Below are 20,528 nucleotides of genomic sequence, written 5' to 3'. Positions count from 1 at the left end.
GAAGTGGAGTGCGAGAACTTAACCACTATGCCACTGGGCCGGCCCCTGATACATCGCTTTTTATAGCTTTAAGTTCTCGACTAAAATTAATCTCCTGGAACACAGCAACCGCAGGTGTCTCCGTGTCTGTCTGATAACTGCACTCGCTGAAGCCCCGTGGCTGCACTGACGCTGTCTGCCGTTCATCCTGCCGGTTCCAGTTCATGCTGTCTCATCTCCCTGCGTGCCTAGTCAGCTTTCAGCGTGTGCTGAACGCTGTATCTGGAAGCAGAAATAACGGCAGGCCTGGGCGACGTCATCCTTCTCCAGAGAGGATTTTCACTGACTCCCATCAGGGGCCGGGAGCCGAGGGGCAGCAGAGCCAGGACAGCTCCCTTCCAGCCCGCCCTTACCCCTAGGTTGCAAGAGCTGATGATCCGGATTCACAGGGCTCCAATCCTTGGTGGCCCTGCACTCCCACTTTTGTCCCCTTGGCTGGGAGACGGCCAGCACCTGCAGAGGCTCCTGAGAGCCAGTCACTCACCAGCAGGGAGGGGCCCTCTGGGTGGTCACAGGCCTCCAAGGCAGATGAGGGTGCAGGCAGGCTGAAGGCAGCCCCCTCCTGCCCGTTCTCCGCTCTCCACACTTTGATCCGTCCCCGCGCATCCACGGTGATAACCAGCTTCAGCCGAGGGTAGGTCACCAAGTTCACCAGAGCAGCCGGCTGTAGAGGGCTCGACCAGATCTCCGTGCCCTGGGCAACAAAAGAATTCAAGATCCACTTACATAGGGCCACCGATTTCAGAGACACATTCTTTTCGTTCACTCAACCATCGCCCTGTGCACCCCGGGGCCGTGCAGGCGAACAGGGCGCAATCCCCACCCTCACGGGATCCGCAGCGAGGCAGGGACCCCAACACGGAGCTGTGTTTCATGGCAGAGGAGGTGTGTTCTGGAGGGGCAGCTGCTGACATAGGTGTGTGGAGAGACTTCCCGAGGGCTGGTGCCATCACCAGGAAGGCCGAGGGTCCGGCCTGCACACTGGCATGGAGTGTCTGAAGCTCATCCAGGGGTCACCTACGGCTCACCTGGGGCAGGCTGGGCAGGGGCGGATCCACACGGATACCCCTCCCCTGGGACTTGGCCTTGCATGGCTGCGGACAGAGAAGTTCCTGCAGAGCGCCTCACTCAGTCTTCAGGGTGGCACTTTACAGATAAGCTCATTCGGGCTTCTGGATGTGAACAGTCCATGTTGCACTGCCACCCTGCCCTGCTCAGAACCACCCCCCCAGCCGCGGTATGCCCAGTCCCGGACGCTGGCCCAGAGAAAAACAAGTGGCCCAAGCTGGGTGGATTTCAGGGTCTCTCCCAGGATTCTGAAAACTGGACAGAGAGGTAACAAGCCCGGGTGCCACGGGCCCCACACACGAAGGCAGGGCATCCGAGACCCATCCACTGACCGCTCCTCCCAGAGCTGCCATGGCAGGTTGCTCTCCAATTCTGGGTTTTATGACCCTCCTTCTACCACGTGTTACTATTTTCCCACTAGCTCTCTTTCCCCAGTCATGACATCTCCGTGTTCTGCCATTCATTTCTTTCTCCCCCTCAGATCAACAAACCAATGGCTGACTTCCATCGCTGACACGGCTAACGTGAGTGTCACTCGCACGAACTCGGCACCAGAGACTGGCTAACGGTAAGTGAGTCTTGAAGAATACAGAACAATCCCAGGGGTTAGTGGTTGGAGTGTGCAGAGCAGCAGTGAACCCCCTCCTGTCTCAGAACAGAAGGCAGCGGCCGGTGGAACGGAGCGCAGAAACACGCTGATCAACGACCGCTGGTGTCCCCACCTCCACGCCAGCCATGGGGACGAGGGACGTGGGCCAGGGACAGACAGAGCCTTCCAGTGGGTGGCACCAGATACTCTGATGATAGCAAAAGACAAACTCAAACCCTGGAATTCTCCAGGGGACAGCAAAGAAAACGTAGCATGGAAAGCCATGTCAGAAATCCATACAACCAGTCAAAAATGTGGAGGTGAATATTGTAAGTGTGACCAGAAACCAGGCAAGGAAAGGGTTACTGAAAATCTGATCCATAACTAAATGTAGTCTGTCAAACGTTTTCCAGACAAGGAGGAAACTACAGGTGCTGTTTTTCAGAAGTTGGTCCTCGTGTTTGCAGATGTTGCCGTCCTACAGTGGAATGGCCAGGGCTGCAGCAGGACCCCTGCAGGCTGCGCCAGCTCCCAGCGTCCAAAGGTTACCTGGGACCCGCTACGTAATGGCACGCTGCACTGAACCTGTTATGTAACGGCCGCACACACGCCCTGCTCAGGCCAGGTTGTTATACGGGTGTAACATATCCTCTGCTCTCTTGTGTACAAAGTCTCCACCTGCTCTAACCTCGGGGGGCACTGCTTTGGGAGCTAGCCCCAGTGTTCTCCATTGCTTGTGCAAGCAATAAATCTTTTTTCTTCACCCACTTCAGCCTTGGTTGTGCTTTTCAGCTCTGCACTCACCAAGAGATGGACCCAACGAGTTCAGTTACATGAATACACAGAAAACTAAGAAAAATTTTAAAAAAGAATAATTATTAACTTCAGGAAAAGCAAAATGTTAGTCTACCTCATGCTATGAAAAACATTTACATAATTAAAATGATATAGACAATACATATAATCATTTTGGGACAGGAAGGTCACCCTGTGCAGAGGCAGGAAGAGGAAGGAGCAAAATCATCTTCCACAGAACTCAGCAGATGCCTAACATTAGATGCTCATGTCCCCGATGAGGGGAACACGGTTTCCTCCAAGGTGGGGGAAACTGGGGGCACAACTGGTTTTCTAACAAGCCTTTCAGAGCTCTGACACATGAGCTGTGCACAGCTGCAGTGTTGCTGACACCCCGATCTCGGCCACTCATCTGTGCAGTGACGGCAAAGCACTGCTACGCCTTCAGTTCTTTCTTTCAAAGGAATTGTCGTGAACGTTCACAAATAAGTATTTGAAAAATGTATTCCTGGGGCCAGCCCAGTGGCGTAGTGGTTAAGTCCACAGGCTCCGCTTCAGGGGCCCGGAGTTTACAGTTTTGGATCCCAGGTGGGGACCTACGCACCACTCATCAAGCCATGCTGTGGCGGCGACCCACATGCAAAATAGAGGAAGACGGGCACAGATGTTAGCTCAGGGCCAATCTTCCTCACCAAAAAAAATGTATTCCTGAAAATAGATCCAAAAAAATGTTAAATAAATGATTGGCAACTGACATACCACTAGTATGTCATACCACTAGTATGTAAAGACCCGTCCACAGTGAGGATGAGAAAGGACCACACCACGGCAAGGAAGGAGAGGAGAAAACCACAGCCAACAGTGGGCAGGGGGAAGGCAATATGTTTGAAAAATGTCATTCACCTTGACTGAAGAGCAGGGAAAAGCCTGGACAGAGAGGAGTTAGCGAGGAAACAGAAAAGGCTGGTAAAGATCCAGCACGACAGAGACACAGGCCAGACACGTCACATGGGTTTCTCCATTGTTTAAGAAATGGGTAATTCCTATACTACTCCTTTTATTATTTCAGATTATAGAAAATGTTAGAAAGCTCTCTGATGCATTCTGTGAAAGTAGCAACAAAACAAAATATAGACAAAGATAACATGAATGGAGATGAAAAAATTTTTAAGTATTATTATTCAGAGCCCTGGCAATATATTAAAAGAATTATGTACAGTCATGTGTTGCCTAACAACGGGGATGCGTTCTGAAAGATGCGTCAGTAAGCAATTTCATCATTGTGTGAACATCACAGAGTGTAGCTACACAAGCCTACACACACGTCAGCTGTATGGTACTAATCTCACGGGACCACCGTCGTATACTCAGTCCGACAACGACCAGAACATTGTTTTGCAGTGCATGACTGTACTGTGATCTATCAGGGTTGATTTCAGAAATGCTAGGATAGTTCAAATAATTTATTATATTTTCAAATCAAAACTGAGGAGCCATGGGAAATAATAAATGTCCAAGAGGCACTGGTACCTATTAGTCAAATTTAACAGCCATTTCTGATTTTTAAAATATCTCTAAGTAACATAGGACACTTACATAATAGATAATATTTACCAGGCACCAAAAGCAAATCTCAAATTCAAAAGAGATCTGCAGAGCAAAGGAAACAATGAACAGAATGAAAAGGCAATGTATGGAATGGGAGAAAATATTTGCAAACCATCTATCAGATAAAGGGTTAATTTCCAAAATATATAAGGATTCCTACAACTCAATGGCAACAAACTAACAACTTGATTAAAAAATAGGCTAAGGACTTAAACAGGCATTTCTCCAAAGAAGACATACAAATGGCCAATAGTGCTCAACATCACTAATCATCAGGAAAATGCAAACCAACATGGCAATGAGATGCTCACTCACATCTGTTAAACCGGCTATTATCAAAAAGACGAGAGATAACAAGTGTTGGTGAGGGTGTGGGGAAAAGGGAACCCTTGTGCGCTGTTGGTGAGAACGAAAATAGGTACAGCGAATATGGAAAACAGTACGGAGGGTCCTGAAAAAATTAAAAATAGAACTATCATAGGATCCAGCAATCCCTCTTCTAGGTATTTATTCAAAGAAAAGAAATCAAGATCTTGAAGAGATATGTGGACTCCCAGGTTCACTGCAGCATTATTCATTAAGAGCCAAGTCACGGAAACAACCTAAACGTCCACTGACAGATGAATAAAGACAATGTGGTGCACACACACACTCACACAAGGAATGTTATTCAGTCTTAAAAAAGAAGGAAATCCTGCAATATGTGACAACATGGATGAATCTTGAGGACATTATGCTAAGTGAAATAAGGCAGACACAGAAGGACAAATACTGTAGGATTCCACTTTATAAGGTACCTAAAATAGTCAAACTCACAGAAGCAGAGAGCAGAAGGGTGGTTGCCAGGGGCTGGGGGAGGGGAAATGGGGAGCTGCTGTTCAATGGGTATCAAGTTTCAATTACGCAGGACGAATGAGTTCTAGAGATCTGTTGTATAACATTGTGCCCGTGGTTATTATATGCTTAAAAATCTGTTCAGAAGGTAGATACCACATGCTAAGTGTTCTTACCATGATAAAATAAAAATCAAAAGAGAAGAAGTAAAGGCATACCTAGAAAAGAGTCAGGAACAAGACAGAAATGCCACCACTATTAACCAATATGGTTTTGGAAATCCTAGCTAATGGAGTAAGGAATGAAAACAATAAATACAAGTATCAGAAAATATATGATGAAATTATTATTTTCAGGTGATATTATTATAAATATAGAACATCTAAAAACACTATCATGGGGCCGGCACAGTGGCACAAGTGGTTAAGTGTGCACACTCTGCTACGGTGGCCCAGGGTCCACTGGTTTGGATCCTGGGAGCGCACCGACGCACCACTTGTTAAGCCATGCTGTGGCAGCGTCCCATATAAAGTAGAGGAAGATGGGCACTGACGTTAGCCCAGGGCCAGTCTTTCTCAGAAAAAAGAGGAGGATTTGGGGCCGGCCTGGTGGCGCAAGGGGTTAAGTGCGCACGCTCTGCTGTGGTGGCCCGGGTTCGCAGGTTCGGATCCCGGGCACGCACCAACACACCGCTTGTTAATTAAGCCATGCTGTGGCGGTGTCCCATATAAAGTAGAGGAAGATGGCCACAGATGTTAGCTCAGGGCCAATATTCCTCAAGAAAACAGGGGAGGATTGGCATCGGATGTTAGCTCAGGGCTGGCCTTCCTCACACACACACACACACACACACACACACACACACACACACACAATAAATAAATAAATAAATACTATTATGAGTCTTTACTAAACTGGGTAATACAAGATACAAATACAAAACATCAGTGGTTTTCCCTCATACTTACAATATCAAGACAGAAACAGAAACGTAAAAATATCCCATTCTTATTACTAGCATATTATTAGCAACTTAGCTATTATTAACAACAAAATATAAAAAGCTAGGAATAAGTTTAGCAAAAGGAGTAAAAAGTATTCAAAAGCTTTACTAATCAACAGAAGAGCTGAATAAACACAACAGCCCACATTTCTCAATGGGCAGATTTAACGCATTGTAAAACACCAACCCTCTCCAAAATGATTTATAGGTGTCATGCATTTCCATCAGAATGCAAATTTAATTTGTTGTAGACTTCAAAAAAATGGTTCCAAAGTTCATGTGGGAGAATGACTATGAGGAAAAGTGTGAAATCACCAGGGTAAAGAGGACCTACCCTATCAGATATTGAGAACTTTTATGAAGCTGAATTACAAGCTATCCAAATAACAGGATACCAGCACAGCAGCCACGCAGATAAATAAATCAGAAGAGAGTTCAAACATAGGCCCAAATATAAATGGGAATTAGACAAAAATAAAATAGGGGGCACTGGAAGTCGGTGCAAAAAAGATGGTTTATTCAATAACAATATTGAGACAGTCAGTCACCTGGTTGAAAGAAACTATAGACAAATCCTACTTCCAATCATATACAAAAATAATTCTTGATGAATTAAAGATAAATGTAAAACAAATGATATATACACACATATACATATACACACAGACATATGAAGAAAATATAGGAAAAAAGAAACTTCAACTCTGGGTAAGGGAGGCCATTTTAAATCAAGACACAATACCCTGAAGCCACAAAAGGAGAAAAAGAATTGCGATTGAGCATAAACAAAGTAAACTTCTATAAAGCAAAATCCCAGCAAGAAGAACGCTGGGGAGTCCGCCAGCTGGGTAAGAAGCACCGCGTACCCCACGGTGGCCATAGAGGACAGTGGCCATGAGCGGGACTCAGTCTAATGGCCCTGTACTTCAGTGTCCTCGGCCGAAAGTGGAGGAAACACCACGGCCTACCAGGCACACGGTGCCTGAGAGGATTCACGAGTTAACTGGATGGTCTCCTCGTGTTGCTATCCCCGCCAATAAAGATCCCCTACTCGAGGATAGGAAATGAGGATACGAAACGACTCACAAACTTCCTTCCTCCCACCCCAACGGACAAAGAACAGGAACAGAAAAGGAAGCGGCCAATGCACACCGTCAAACTCATTCAAATTACAGGCAATTGGGAAGTAACAACCTTAAATGACATTCTGCATATCAGACTGGCAAAGCAGAGACTGATTATAAGCAATACCGGCAGGGATGTGGCAAACTAGTGTTCTCATATACTCTTGGTGGAAGTAGAAATTACTACAAACTTTTTAGCACATATCTGGCAGTATTTATGAAAATCTAGACTGCTCGTGAAGTTGACCAGTAACCCCACTTACAGAAATGCACGCCACACATAAAAGCTCTGTCAATGTGTGTGTACAAGCACTACACATGTAACAGCAGAAACCGGTGACACTGAGCCTTCACGAAGAGAGACGGCTGAATAAATCAGACATGCCCGGGGGGTGCGATACTCAAGTTATCACACGAACAGACGGGCACTGTGTGAAGACTGTCCACCAGCCGGTAAGGGAAAAGCAGCTACGGAGAAGTATGTGCAATATGATCTCATTTTTCTTAAAAAAATTAAAGAAAACAATCCTCTCTAACAACCAACCCCTCGATATAATCACACACACATTTGTGCCTACATCTCTCCGTGTAATGACCGCAGGGCGCAGACCCAGTGGTTAGCGCTGGTTCCAGAGTGGGAAGGATTACAAGGGAGGAGCACAGACTACGAATCTGACTTTAGACACATTTATATTGTTCAAGTTTTTATGAGGTTTGCCTTGAATTTGACATGATTGAATTTTTTAAAAAATTAGTAGATGTTATTTTTTTGGGGGGCAGTTTAAGGTTTACAGAAAAATTGAGCAGAAAGTACAGATAGCTCCCCAATACCCCCTTTCTCCCCACGCTCAGTTTCCCCTGTTATTAACACCATGTGTTGTGTGGCACATGTTACAAGTGACAAGCCAATGTTGATACATTACCAGGAAATGAAGTCCACAGTCCACATTAGAGGTCACTCTTTCTCTTGTGCGTTCTACGGGTGCTGACAAATGTCTAATGATATGTACCCACCATCAGGGTACCATAGAGCAGATTCACTGCCCTAAAATCCGCTGTGCTCCCCTGTTCATCCCCCCGCCATCCCCCCAACCCCTGGCAGCCCCGGATCTTCTTACTGCCTCCATACTCTTACCACAAGATCCGGGGACTTTGCTCCTTGGTATTGACCCAAATGAGCTGCAAACTAATATCCACACAAAAATCTGCACGTGAATGTTGAAAGCAACTTTATTCATAATTGCCAAAACTTGAAAGCAACCAAGATATCCTTGTCCTTTGAAACGATAATTAAACCGTGGAACATCCAGACAATGGAATGTTATTCAGTGTCAAAAAGAAAGGAGCTACCAAGTCATGAAAAGATATGCGTACTGCATATAAATATGCAATTATTTATATCTTTCACTTAGCAATATGAAAGAAGCCAACCTAAAAAGGCTACATACTGCATGACAACCAAATGACTGAACTTTTTAAAAATAAAATAAGGTTGAAGATTTGCTCACAAAGGGTCTTAAGGTTGGGAAGCCAGGCAGCATGGGTGTAGAGGGTTCTGGCACTCAGACAGTCCCACGCTGGAAACAATGACCACACTAAAGTAGGGCTCGGCAAATTGTGGCCTGTAACCAAACCCAGCCCACTGCCCATTTCTGTATTTTTATATTTTAGGTAAAAAAAAAAATCAAAAGAATGTTTCATGACATGAAAATTACATGAAACTCACATTTCAGCGTCCATAATACAGCTGTGTTGGAACATAGCCACTCTCCCTTGTTTACTTGTTGTCTATGGCCGCTGTTGCGTGACAACACGGCTGAGTAGTTGCGACAGGACCACATGGCCCGCAAAGCCTAAAATATTTGCTATCTGCCAACTCCTGCAACAAAGCTCTCTGTTCAAGTCAAGACCGTTTTGTTTTGGCCACAATGGAGCCTCCCAGCAGCCTTCAGGTCTTCCTCCCGCTGACAGCCCCCCATCTAAGCCTGCCGTGGGCACCGTCCACAGCCTAAGGCCGGCCCCTTCCAGGACAGGCCCAGGGATGTGGGGGACGGGGCAACAAACTGCAATGAGATAGAAACAAGCCCCCTACACCAATCTCCAGAGGCCTTCACTCGAAATGACAGTGTCAAATGTCACCGTGTACATGGGGAAAACCAAGCTCGTGAAAGAGAAAAACCAGGACAAACAACTGAAAAACTGACCACGGAGGAGAGAGAGATGATGCAAACAACTGTATCCTTTAAACAAAAAAAGAGCAGAGAATCTGAAAAGGTTCCTGAAAATTAAAAACGTTTCTGTAAGGCAGACAGTTGATAGATACTCTCTAAAGTATGTAAATCGAGAAGCAGAATCTATTAGTCAAACATAAAAATTGATCAATTGACAGTCACCAGGAAAACTAACATCAGAAATGATTTGAAAAAGTGGTTACCTGCGGGAAAGAATCTGAGAGGAGGAGGAGGGGCGACGTTTTCAGTCTCATTTCTCCTTTCATATAAAAGCCGCGATAGTCTTTCACTTTGATGATTCCAAAGCAAAACAAATTATAACTAACCATAACTCATTCCAAACTGCTCTGCCCCCTAGCCCCCACCTCTCCTCCCTTTCCAGGTCCCCATCCCAGTTCCCAGAGCCCGAGACGAACTGGGCTGCCGTCTGCTCCGTCTGGACCTCCAGAGACTTGCTCAGGCACCAGTAGCCGCAGTGGCCTCACAGTCTCAGTCGGCCGTTTCAAAGCAGCCCCGTCACCAGTCATACCCATTCTTTCTCACAGATTCTAATACGAAGCCTGGGGCAGAGCAGGGACCCCCGAGGCTGGCACAGGGGTATGAGAATGCAGCTTCCCTGTGAGTCCCACATGAACTGAGAAGGAAGGTCATGCAGGTCACGGTCAGAGGTCCCTAAGAGCCAGGGTGCCCTGTTCTCGGGGGCCAGAGGAGGAGCGATCCATGGGGAGTTAGGTGGAGCCCCCTGAAGCCTGGGGCACCCCTCTGCTCTGTGCCCCACGTCCCCTTGAAAGGAACCTGTCCCTCCCCCCAAACCTGAGGAATGGCGAGAGACGAGCACCCCCATCACCGAGAGGCCACCTACTTACTACAGTGAGGTGCCTCTGCGAGTCCAGGGCGCTCGAAAACATGAAGTAATCTACAGTTTTCCGGGAAAAGATCCCTTATGGGAGGTTGGGTTCTGTCCATGTGTGGCCCCAGGCAGAACCTGTGGGTTTACAGGGAACCACACGGCTCAAGACTCAGAGATGGCCCCCATGGCTCGGTCTCGTGTCTGCTTCTATGAAATCAGGATGACGATGACCACGTGCACTCTGCTCGGCCGCCGTGAGAACCCAATGAGACAACGGAGAGGATTCATTATAAGCGCCAACCAAGTCTGAAATACTAGTCAAGTTATCATGGTTTTAACACTTAGTTTGCCCGTGGGGGTAACTAAAAGCTGCAATTATCTGGGCAAAAACGTCCAGGGACCTGGCTTCGGAGGCCGTGCAGCTGAGTCAGGAGCACGTCATCTGCAATCAGTCAGACTGAGTGTCAGGCCTGACCCCACACCTGGCAGCTGAGCCTCCTGCAGGTCAGATTTCTCACCTGTACCATGGGGCTCCTGCCCCTCACCTCACAAGTCGGCTGCGATGATTAAACAAGATGCTCAAGACAAAAGGCCCAGCAGCACCCCGTCAGTACCCACCCCGGACCCCCAGGCGGCTCACTCACCTCGTGCAGATCCCAGGCACGCACGGTGCCGTCCGAGGACACAGTGCACACCACGGACTCCTCCTGCCCGTCAAACCGGCACTCATTGGTTGAGATGTAGGCCAGCTCATCTATCTGTCCTGGAAGGGAACACAGACACAGACGCCCGGGACAACAGCCAGTGCTCTCTCTCTCAGGAGCACAGCAGGCGCCGGTTCAGGAGACAGCAGTGGACAGAAGGAGCCAGGCTTTAGACTTACAACTCGGGCTTCACGCCCAGCACTGCCTACCACCCCCAACCATGTAACCACAAACATTCCCTCCTCTCTTTCTGTTTCTTTCAACTTTGAAATAGATATAACGATCCCTTCCTCACAGGGTTACTGTGAGGATCAAGTGACATAACACAGATATAGGACCCAGCAGGGCATGTACTCAAGTGGCATTTTCCAATTCATTGGCTGAAACACCAAACCGCACGAGACTCGACCAAGGAGAGTAAGCAGTGGGAAAGCACACCGCTACCACATTCCCCATCCTGTACCTTTGTGCCCAGCAAGGGCTTTGCAGGTGAAGTCCTTCTCTGGCCGTCCAGATTCCATTCGGAACTCCAGCTCAGATCGGCAGAGATAGTACTGTTTCCACGTCTGTGTGCCCAGGGTCATCTGGGGGGCTCTACACGATGACCAGCGTCTCACACACAGCTGCCTAAAAAACAGACCCAGGACCCCAGGCAGGACAGAGCAGTCACTAGAAGGTACTGTGGCATCAACAGGCCTCGCTTTGATTCCTGGCTTCACCGTCTACCAGCTTGGACAACCCACGTTGCCTACACAACCTCCACTTCTCCTGCTATTAAATAGGGATCATGGTGAGATGATACCGAGCAAGTGCTCACCAAACGTCAGGTGTAAGTGCTTTTTGTATATCCAGCCAATCCAGCCAGGAAGTAGGTCCTGACCCCCACTCTACCCTGAGAGAGGGTTAAACAACTCACCCAAGGTCACGCGGCTGGAACTCAAGAGTCCGCGCTGTTTGAAGTCTCCAACTCTTACTGTTGAACTATTTCTCCCTTCAATTCTGTCAGACCTTCATGTATTTTGTTGCTCTGTTATTAGGTGCATATGTTTATAACTTTTAGATCTTCATGGATTGGCTTGTTTATCACTATAAAATATCCTTCTTTGTCTCTACTAACACTTTTTGTCTTAAAGTCTATTTTGTCTGATATTAGCATGGCGAGTCCAGCTTTCCTTGCTTAGTGTTTACACGGTATATTTGTTCCCATTCTTTTCTTTTCAACCTATTTATGTCTTTGAATATAAAGTATGTCTCTTATACACAGCATAAAGTTAGGTATTTTTTATCCCTTCTGCAAACGTCTGCCTTTTTATTGGAGTGTTTAATCCATATACATGTAATGTAATTACTGATAAAGGTAAGATTTACCTATGTCATTTTGCTGCTTATTTCTATGTCTTAGGTATTTTTTCCTCTTTTCTTCTATTACTGCCTTCTTTTGGATTAAATATTTTCTAGCGTCCTACTTTAATTCCCTTGTCATTTCTTAAATCATATATTTTTAAGTTTATAGTGGTTGCCTTGGGGATTACTATTAAAACCTTAACTTATAACAATCTAGTTTTGATTAATATCAACTTAATTTCAATAGTAGTCAAGAACTTTGGTCTATATAGCTCCATTTCCTACCTCTCTCAATTGTGCTGTTATTCTCATACAAATTATTTTTATACATTATGTACCTATCAACAGAGACTTATAATTATTGCTTTATACAGTTGTCTTTTAAATCATATAGGTGAAAAACAGTTACAAACAAAAAATACATTTATACTACCTTTTATATATAACAATAGAGTTACTTTACTGGTGTTATTTCTTCATGTGGATTCAACTTACTGTCTTATGTCCTTTCATTTCAATCTGAAAGACTCCTTTAGGATTTCTCACAGGGCAAGTGTACTAGCAACAAACTCTCTGAGCTTTTGTTAATCTGCGAATGTCTTAATTTTCCCCTTCATTTTGCTAGATATAGAATTCTCAGTTACAATCTTTTTCTTTCAACACCTTCAATATGTCATCCCACTGCTTTCTGGGTTCCATGGTTTTTTATAAGAAATCAACTGTTAATGTCACTGGTTCCCTTGTACATGATGAGTTGCTTCTCTCTTAGTGCTTTCAAGATTCTCTGTCTTTTGACTTTCTAGTTTGATTAGAATGTGTCTTGATGTGGAACTCTTTGAGTTTATCCAGCTGCAGTTCATTGAGCTTTTGGATGTGTAAATTAACATTTTTAATCAAATTTGGGAAGTTTTTGGCCATTACTTCTTTAAATACTCTGTTCCTTCTCCCTTTGTCCTCTTATTCTGGGACTCCTATTATGCAATGTTGGTAGGTTGGTGGTGTCCCATAGGTCTCCTAGGCATTGTTCATTTTTCTGCATTATTTCATTCTGTTCCTCAGACTGGATAACCTCCATTGACCTATCTTCAGTTCACTGATTCTATCTCCGGCCTGCTCAAATCTGCTTGTGAATTTTTAATTTGACAGTGTACTTGTCTACTCTGTAATTTCTATTTAGTTATGTTTTCAATTTCTCTTTATTGATACTCTCCATTGGATGAGACACCGTCTTCATACCTCCCCGTAGCTCTTTCCACATGGCATCCTCTAGTTCTCTGAATGTACCTAACACAGCTGATTCCAAGCCCTCACTTGTAGGTCCAGTGTCCGAGCCTTCTGGGGGCAGTTCCCGTTGTTTGCTTTGTCTCCTGAGTACTAGCCACATTTCCTTATTTCTTTCCATGACTTGTAACTTTTGTTGAAAACTAAACATTTTAAATAAGATAATGTGAACTCTGGAAATCTGACCTCCCCTAGGTTTGCTGTTTTTGCTGCCTGTTGTTATTATTGTTTGTTCAGTGACATTTCTGAATGAATTCTGGAGAGTCTGTACTCTTGGTTACATGTGGCCACTGAAGCCTCTGCTCAGTTACATTAGTGCTCACTGATGACTGAACAGAGATTTCTCCAATGCCTGGAACCACTAAGTCTCCCCATTATTGCCAAAGGGCTCATGCGCATGTTGGGGCATGTGTTCAACACATAGTAAGGCAGCTCTGCCTTAGCCTTCACTTCCTGCTTGCACAAAACTCAAGGTTAGCCAGACACGTGAGCTTAGAGCCTCCTTAGGTCATTCCTGAGTCTGCACATGGCCCTGCACATACACGTGGCCTTCAAGATTCCTAGGAATGTGTCGGAGCTTTTAGATGCCCCTAAAGACATCACATTCTCAGCTTTTCCTTTCAAGCTTTTTGGTTAGCCTACTGTTTGCACAACTGTTGTCCATTGGCTCTGACAGCTGCAAAGCTAAGCATGCATCTATAACGATTTTAACAAATGCCCCAATGTAAAGGCTTTTCATACTGAGTGAACTCCAACTCAGGCAAGATAAAGAGAGCCTGCATGTGGGGTCTTCCAAGAAACACCATACAGATCAAATAATGACAATTCTTTGGGAATGAGGCTTTGAAGGGTCTCCCATCCCATTCTTCGCCCTCCAGTGACTTCCAGGCTCCTTTCACTATTATTGTGAGCTGTAGGTATTTAAGGCTAACACAGAACTGGAGGGGCGTTATGGGAATAGGGCAAGTGAACACTTGCTGTTCTTACTAAGAGTCAACCATTTTTTCTTGAATAAACACTTCCTAGACTATTACAAGTCTCTGGTTAATTGCCGGAGTTCTGAAAAAATTGATTTTGACAATTTGTGCCAGTTTTCTCATTGTTTTTATGGAGGAAAAAATTTTCAGATGTCATTAATCCACCATTTTCCAAGAACCTGCATTCTTAACTTGTATGTAATGGCTGTCAATTCTATGATAGCACCTCTCTCATAAGGTTGCCGAGGATAAAACGTGAGCTCGTCCACACTGCGGAGAACTAGTGAATCCCTAGTCTGTGGACCCCAAAGTGAGTGAGACGTGGCTCTCACTCTGGGGCACTTACAGCTCGTGGTTAGGAGGAGGATGAGCAAAACTGAAATTTAGGGGAGAAATGCTACGCCTCATAAGGGGCAGCTGATGGTGCCGTGGGAGCTGAGCACAGGGAGAGCGACGTCTGGCTGGGCGAGGGTTAGGGAGGCTGCACGACAGAGGCTTCAGCAGTTACAGTCCCCAGCGCTGAGGCGGCAGCGTATGGCTCCAGTCCAGCACTCACAGCTCACAGAGCACACAAATGAGGTCAGGTGGGAGAGGAGTGGCTCACAGCCCACAGCCTGAACAAGGACAACACAGAGTCTCTCTCCACCACGGCTCGTGCACTCACGGAGCACCTACGTGCCAGGCTGTGTGCGAGGCCTCGGGGACCTTCTAACACACTGAGAAGATTCCAGGGCCATGCGCTTGCTGAAACTCTGCTCCTTCCACCAGGAGTAGCACACCGGCAGTTGTGGGCAAAATGTACCCCCAGATTATTCTGTTTGGCCTGCACAGGATTGGCCTACATGAACCAGCTGCCAACACTTAAAAATCAGGAGATTTCACATAAAAACCGGGTAAAAGCAGAAGTCTAGCTAGACCGAACCCAAATTCCCACCTGGAAACATGTCTGGAGCCACACAGAGCTGTACCTTTAGACAAGAATGAGCTCTCAGTGACACCACGGTCTTCATCATCCTTTTTATCTCCTGGACTCTGAGGCTGAGTGTTGTTGCCTCATCTCACCATTCCTATGCTGTTGACTTTCTTTTAGTTGAAATAAGAGAAAAGGGAAATTTCTTGTACCCATATCTCAATCTATATGGTGTGAAAATAAACACTAGACCAAGAAAATGATGTGGTTTAAGAGAAAGGGGAGAGGGCACATTTCTTTGTGGAAGTAAAGTCTATTTCTATATATTTAAGGCCATTATACATCAAACCATAGGTAGGACCCACAACCAATATTCAGAAGAGATAAAGAGACCAAATGATTTGACCAAAAAAAAGGCAGACTGTCAACAAAGTTGAAGTATGAATATGAATAAAGTACATGATACAGCTCGGAGACACAACGATGTATCAAGTGAAAGATACTGTGGAACCAAAACCTTCCACAGAGAGCAATTAATAACAAAACAATCTATCGTACACAACAGAAATTGTGTACCTTAAATAAAGGCAAGTATTTGCAATTTTACTTTTAACCAAAAAGCTAATGCTTAGTGTGCTGAAGAAATGGCAGCATTTAAAAGGTTATGAAGCATTTAAAAAAGTGACTTGCAGCATTTTCAATTAAAATTATAAAGTACAGATTAAAAATATATGACGAGTTAACCATGTTCACTTACTGTGTCCATAAGAACTTCTATGGGCCTGCAGAGCCTTTGGACCTGGTACCATGATAGACACAGCATCAGAAGTGACACATGCACGTGACCACAGGTGATGATGCTCCTGGAACGCTGCTGTCCCAGCTCCAGAAACATAAACCCAGTGTTTTTATAAGAACACAGGTCAACGATACAATCCCAAGGAGTGACTTTATGCTAAAAAAGTGTAGCACCAAACACCACGAAACAGTAATGAACTGAAAACCTGTTGATGCCTTGGCTTGCAGATGGCCGAACAACCTGCCTGAGGAACCTGGAGGCCCAGCGTGGTAACAAGACACACGTGGAGGTTAGGTGACAGGCCCTGAAGAAACAGACTTGCTCATGTCACTCAAATGGAAATTCCTACCCAGCTTCTCAGCAAAGATGAGAACAAAGACTAGGGTTTAGGGTTGGCATCCCACCCATTTAACATGTGAACACTGCTCTGTGAGGACTTCCACAAATAGTTACACCCATCCGTGAGTCAATTCATTTGTTCTCAGTGACACAATGTCTTTGAGAATCACATTTGGCAAGACATAATCTTGTCCACTTACCTACAGAGAAATGAATTTCCAGAACTGAATGTTCTATCTAGAGTACTTTCCCCAAATTGTAGAGACAAACAGCGAAATCTAATAAAAGTTCTTTGACTTCAAAACTGACTAGAGATTAACATCGTTTTTCAAACTGATATTATTAGCAATAAAAGTGAGTGAAAAGCAGCAAACAATGCTGTATGATACTGAAAACTAAATATGGCAAGAATGGCATTCCAGAATTCTCAAATATCTCAATGCACAGTTATCCTAAAAATAAAAACCATCAAGCAAAGGTTCCCCCCATGTTTGGAAGACCCTTCATGTGCGAACAGCTGTTCTCCATCACGAGTGACTACAACTAAACACAGCTCCTGGCTGACAGTCAAAGCTACAGTCTGTCCCGTATGCAGCAAGAGGCAGAAGACGTGATACTCTTATCTTGGCACAAAAGAAAAGACGTCAGGTTCCAAAAGAGGAAGGAATAGGAAAGAAAATTTTAATAATTTAATGATTAAAATATTTTATTTTCAACTTTAACTTTTCGAGTTTTATTTTTTTTAAGTTCTAATATCGTACGTGCTTATATAGCTGTGTTGTTACCCCAAAGCTGAATTAAAATAAAAGTGGTTTATCTGTCTGTTGACTTGTCTTTCTTCAGCCAGCTGCACTCATTTGCTGCACCTTGCTGCCCCTGAGTTTGGTCCCCCTGCCTTATATCAACCTCCCACTCGATTAATAAAATCTCCTATATTTTCATATACTATAAAAAAGAGTCTTACACTCCAATGAGGGAAGAGTTTCCTGCTGGTAGGGGCTGTGGATTGGCCCTTCTTGTGCACTCAACAGAGCCAGAAACGCAGCGAGTGCTCACAACCTTATCCAGTGCACCCATCCTCCCTATGCAGGACACTCTCGGGACCATGTTTGGCTCTCCCTTCACTCACCTCCACAGCTCCTTGGTCTTTGAAACCTCATTCCAGACCTAGAACAAGAGGGGAGAGAAGAGAGAACGTGGTCAGTGAACATGCAGCTAGCACTGGCCTGCCAGGCCCTGGGAGAGGAAGAGCTAAATCAGACCCAGTGCCCGCACTCAAGAAAACTCACTCCGGGGAATTAGACACATTCAGACAACCCAGTAAAAACCACCAAACAATGAGTGAGAACCGAGGGAAGGACCAACTCAGTGGGGCCACAGGGCTCAGAAGTGACACTGATCAAGAACCGAAGGACGAGTAGCTGTCCGCAAAGAGAACGGCTGAAGCGTTCCAGGAGAGAGAAGTGCCTGGGCAAAGACTCAGAGGAGTAAAAGGTGGTGAGTAATTTGCCTTAATTAGAACACAAGGTTCCAGGAAAAGGAGATGGAGACAGCCTTAGATCAACTCCCAAAGGTTGTAACAGCAAAAACAGTGAGGAGCTACTTGAGGACTGTGAACAGAAGAAACGCGGGTCAGACTGTGTTTTAGGAAGATCACTCTGGCTGCTGTAAGAAGGGTTGGAAATGAGGGCCGAGCAGCAGGCCCCGAAGAAGGCTGCTACAATGGAGGGAAGTAAGGCGCTGGCCAAGGGCAGGTCCCAGACATGCCAAGACGGTGGCATGGAACAGCTGCCCAAAGAGGGGCACCACGTGGACCCTGCTCCCACGAACTGCTCTCTGCAGAAGTATTTGGAAGAGACTCGGGATGGCCCTGGAATGGGGATCAGAGGACCATGCCTCGCCTTCCCTCAGGCCCACGCCTGCATCCTGGAATTTCCTGGCCTCCCCAGCTGGGGCACCCTGGATTCTGGAGCCTCACAGCTTCAGTAGGAACCACTCCGGAGCTTTCTGTGGCCCAGCCCACTGAGGGTCCCATCCCAGAAACGTGGCTTTCCAGGCCCTGTCAGAAGCAAAGACCGTCCTCTCTGAGCCCAGACTCCCACTTCCACAGCCCTCGCTCATCCACTAGATCAAAGTTTCTCAGCCCTTAAGAAGTCTTTTTGGCTGGTAGGAATGTAAAGTTTATATTTCGCAAAATCAAACCAAGCAAGAAAATTTATGCATTTTCCTTTTCTATCGTTCCCAGTGCAAAACCCAAATGAGATCTTATTTCCCAATTACAGAATTATAATGCGTAATATAATCTGCAAGAGATGCTACCCACCTTTCGGGATCCCTCTGTTAGATCCTGGCCTTCACAACAACACTGTGAGGCAGGATTATTGACCTCATCTTACCTAAGAGGAGACTAGGACCTGGAGAAGCTGGTGCTATCAAAGCATATAAGGCACCTCCCTTTCAAACTCTGCTCCTCTGCTATTCCTAGCCTGCTGCTAACAAACAGCCAGAGCTCCGATTCCAGCTTGGTAGGGGACTGACTACCTGGGTGACCTTGGACAACGCACTCACTGTGTGATATTCGCTTTCCTTATTGGTAAAAATGGGGATGAAAACCCAGTATTTTACTTGATACATTTAAAATTACAATTACAGAATTCAGGTAAAGATCTATTTATCAATCAAGTGAAGATTTATTAATCTTTTTATAACGATATAATGAATTTTAAAAGTAAAAATATTCATTCACTCAACAAATATTGACTGAGAGTACACTAAACGTCAAGGCATACAGTGGGTGCTGGAGATACAGTGATGCAAAGGACAAAATCCCTGCTCCTAGGAAGGAGTCTACAGGGGAAAGCAGACACTCGACAACCATTTAGCTACAGCGGTGCCGAGTCCCAGGGAGGAAAAGCTCAGAGCATCTGTTACATGGGCGAAGCGCCGATCACACTAATGCCCTCGACAGACAGCGAGTGCGCACAGCGAGGACGGGCGTGCGAATGGTTGGGAAGCGACAGCCCTGAGCCCACAGGAGGAGGTGCCACTCCCAGAGAGAGCGGGGGCACGGCTTCCCAGAATATTCCAGAAGACGAGGGAGGGGAGACAAAGCCGATCTGAGGGATGAACCCTGATGCCACGGCGCGCGCATCTTGTTCACGGGGTCAGGACAGACGGGTGGACAGACGGACCGCGGGGTGGAGGCTTGCAGAGCGACCGCTCCAAAGGCCGCCGAGGTCACACCGGGGCCACGAGCGCCCTCTGTCGATCACAGATCCAGGAAGCCCGACGCCCCTCGAAGACGGGGAAACTGAGGCCTCGAGGAGACGCGCCGGCCGCACAGCTAGTGACCATGCGCCCAGCCCTGCCTCAGCCCGGGACAGGGCGCGCTACCTTGTCCACCTGGGCGGCACAGAGCAGGTCTCGGGCACCCAGGAAGGAGAAGACATGCAGCAGCTCGTGCGAACCCAGCTGCAGCCCCATAGCACCTGCTGCCCCGGCCGGCTCCGTCACGCCACGCCTTCGCCGTGCTTCCGCCCCGCAGACCACATCCTCCCAGCCCAGCGCACTTCCGCCCCACTCAGCCAATCCCCGCCCACCCGCCGCGCTTCCGCCCCGTTCAGCCAATCCACGCTCAGCTCAGCGCGCTTGCGCCCAGCTCAGCCAAATCCCCGCCCACCCACCGCTCTTCCGCCCCACTCAGCCAATCCCCGCCCACCCACCGCTCTTCCGCCTCACTCAGCCAATCCCCGCCCACCCACCGCTCTTCCGCCCCACTCAGCCAATCCCCGCCCACCCACCGCTCTTCCGCCCCACTCAGCCAATCCCCGCCCACCCACCGCTCTTCCGCCCCACTCAGCCAATTCCCGCCCACCCACCGCGCTTCCGCCCCGCAGGCCAATCCCCGCCCACCCACTGCGCTTCCGCCCCGCTCAGTCAATCCCCGCCCACCCGCCGCGCTTCCGCCTCACTCAGCCAATTCCAGTCCACCCGCTGCGCTTCCGCCCCACTCAGCCAATCCCCGCTCACCCAC

General features: G+C 46.7%; 1 protein-coding gene across 2 annotated transcripts in view; it reads right to left on the bottom strand.

Annotated features, from left to right (window-relative positions):
• Positions 1–20,031, bottom strand: part of LOC101399006 (F-box/WD repeat-containing protein 12-like) — a 28,186-nt gene extending 8,155 nt beyond the window's left edge. Inside the window, exons 1-5 of one of the 2 annotated variants that reach the window (XM_004442737.2) lie at positions 19,889–20,031; positions 17,625–17,662; positions 11,309–11,472; positions 10,786–10,904; positions 524–733 (exon numbers count right to left, since the gene is read on the bottom strand). In XM_004442737.2, the coding sequence (XP_004442794.1) occupies positions 524–733; positions 10,786–10,904; positions 11,309–11,472; positions 17,625–17,662; positions 19,889–19,978 (621 nt within the window). In that variant the 5' untranslated portion in view covers positions 19,979–20,031. Of the gene's footprint in view, positions 1–523; positions 734–10,785; positions 10,905–11,308; positions 11,473–16,114; positions 16,140–17,624; positions 17,663–19,888 lie in introns of those variants that run through there. The other variant, XM_087444796.1, reaches the window with a different exon arrangement.
• Between the last annotated feature and the right edge of the window lie 497 nt (positions 20,032–20,528).

This window comes from Ceratotherium simum, chromosome 20 (assembly GCF_057802395.1).
Source record: "Ceratotherium simum simum isolate JZ-2026a chromosome 20, ASM5780239v1, whole genome shotgun sequence".
In the NCBI taxonomy this organism is placed as follows: domain Eukaryota; kingdom Metazoa; phylum Chordata; class Mammalia; order Perissodactyla; family Rhinocerotidae; genus Ceratotherium; species Ceratotherium simum.
The sequence above is the reverse complement of the archived record's forward strand: the minus strand, read 5'-3'. Positions and strand labels throughout refer to the sequence as shown.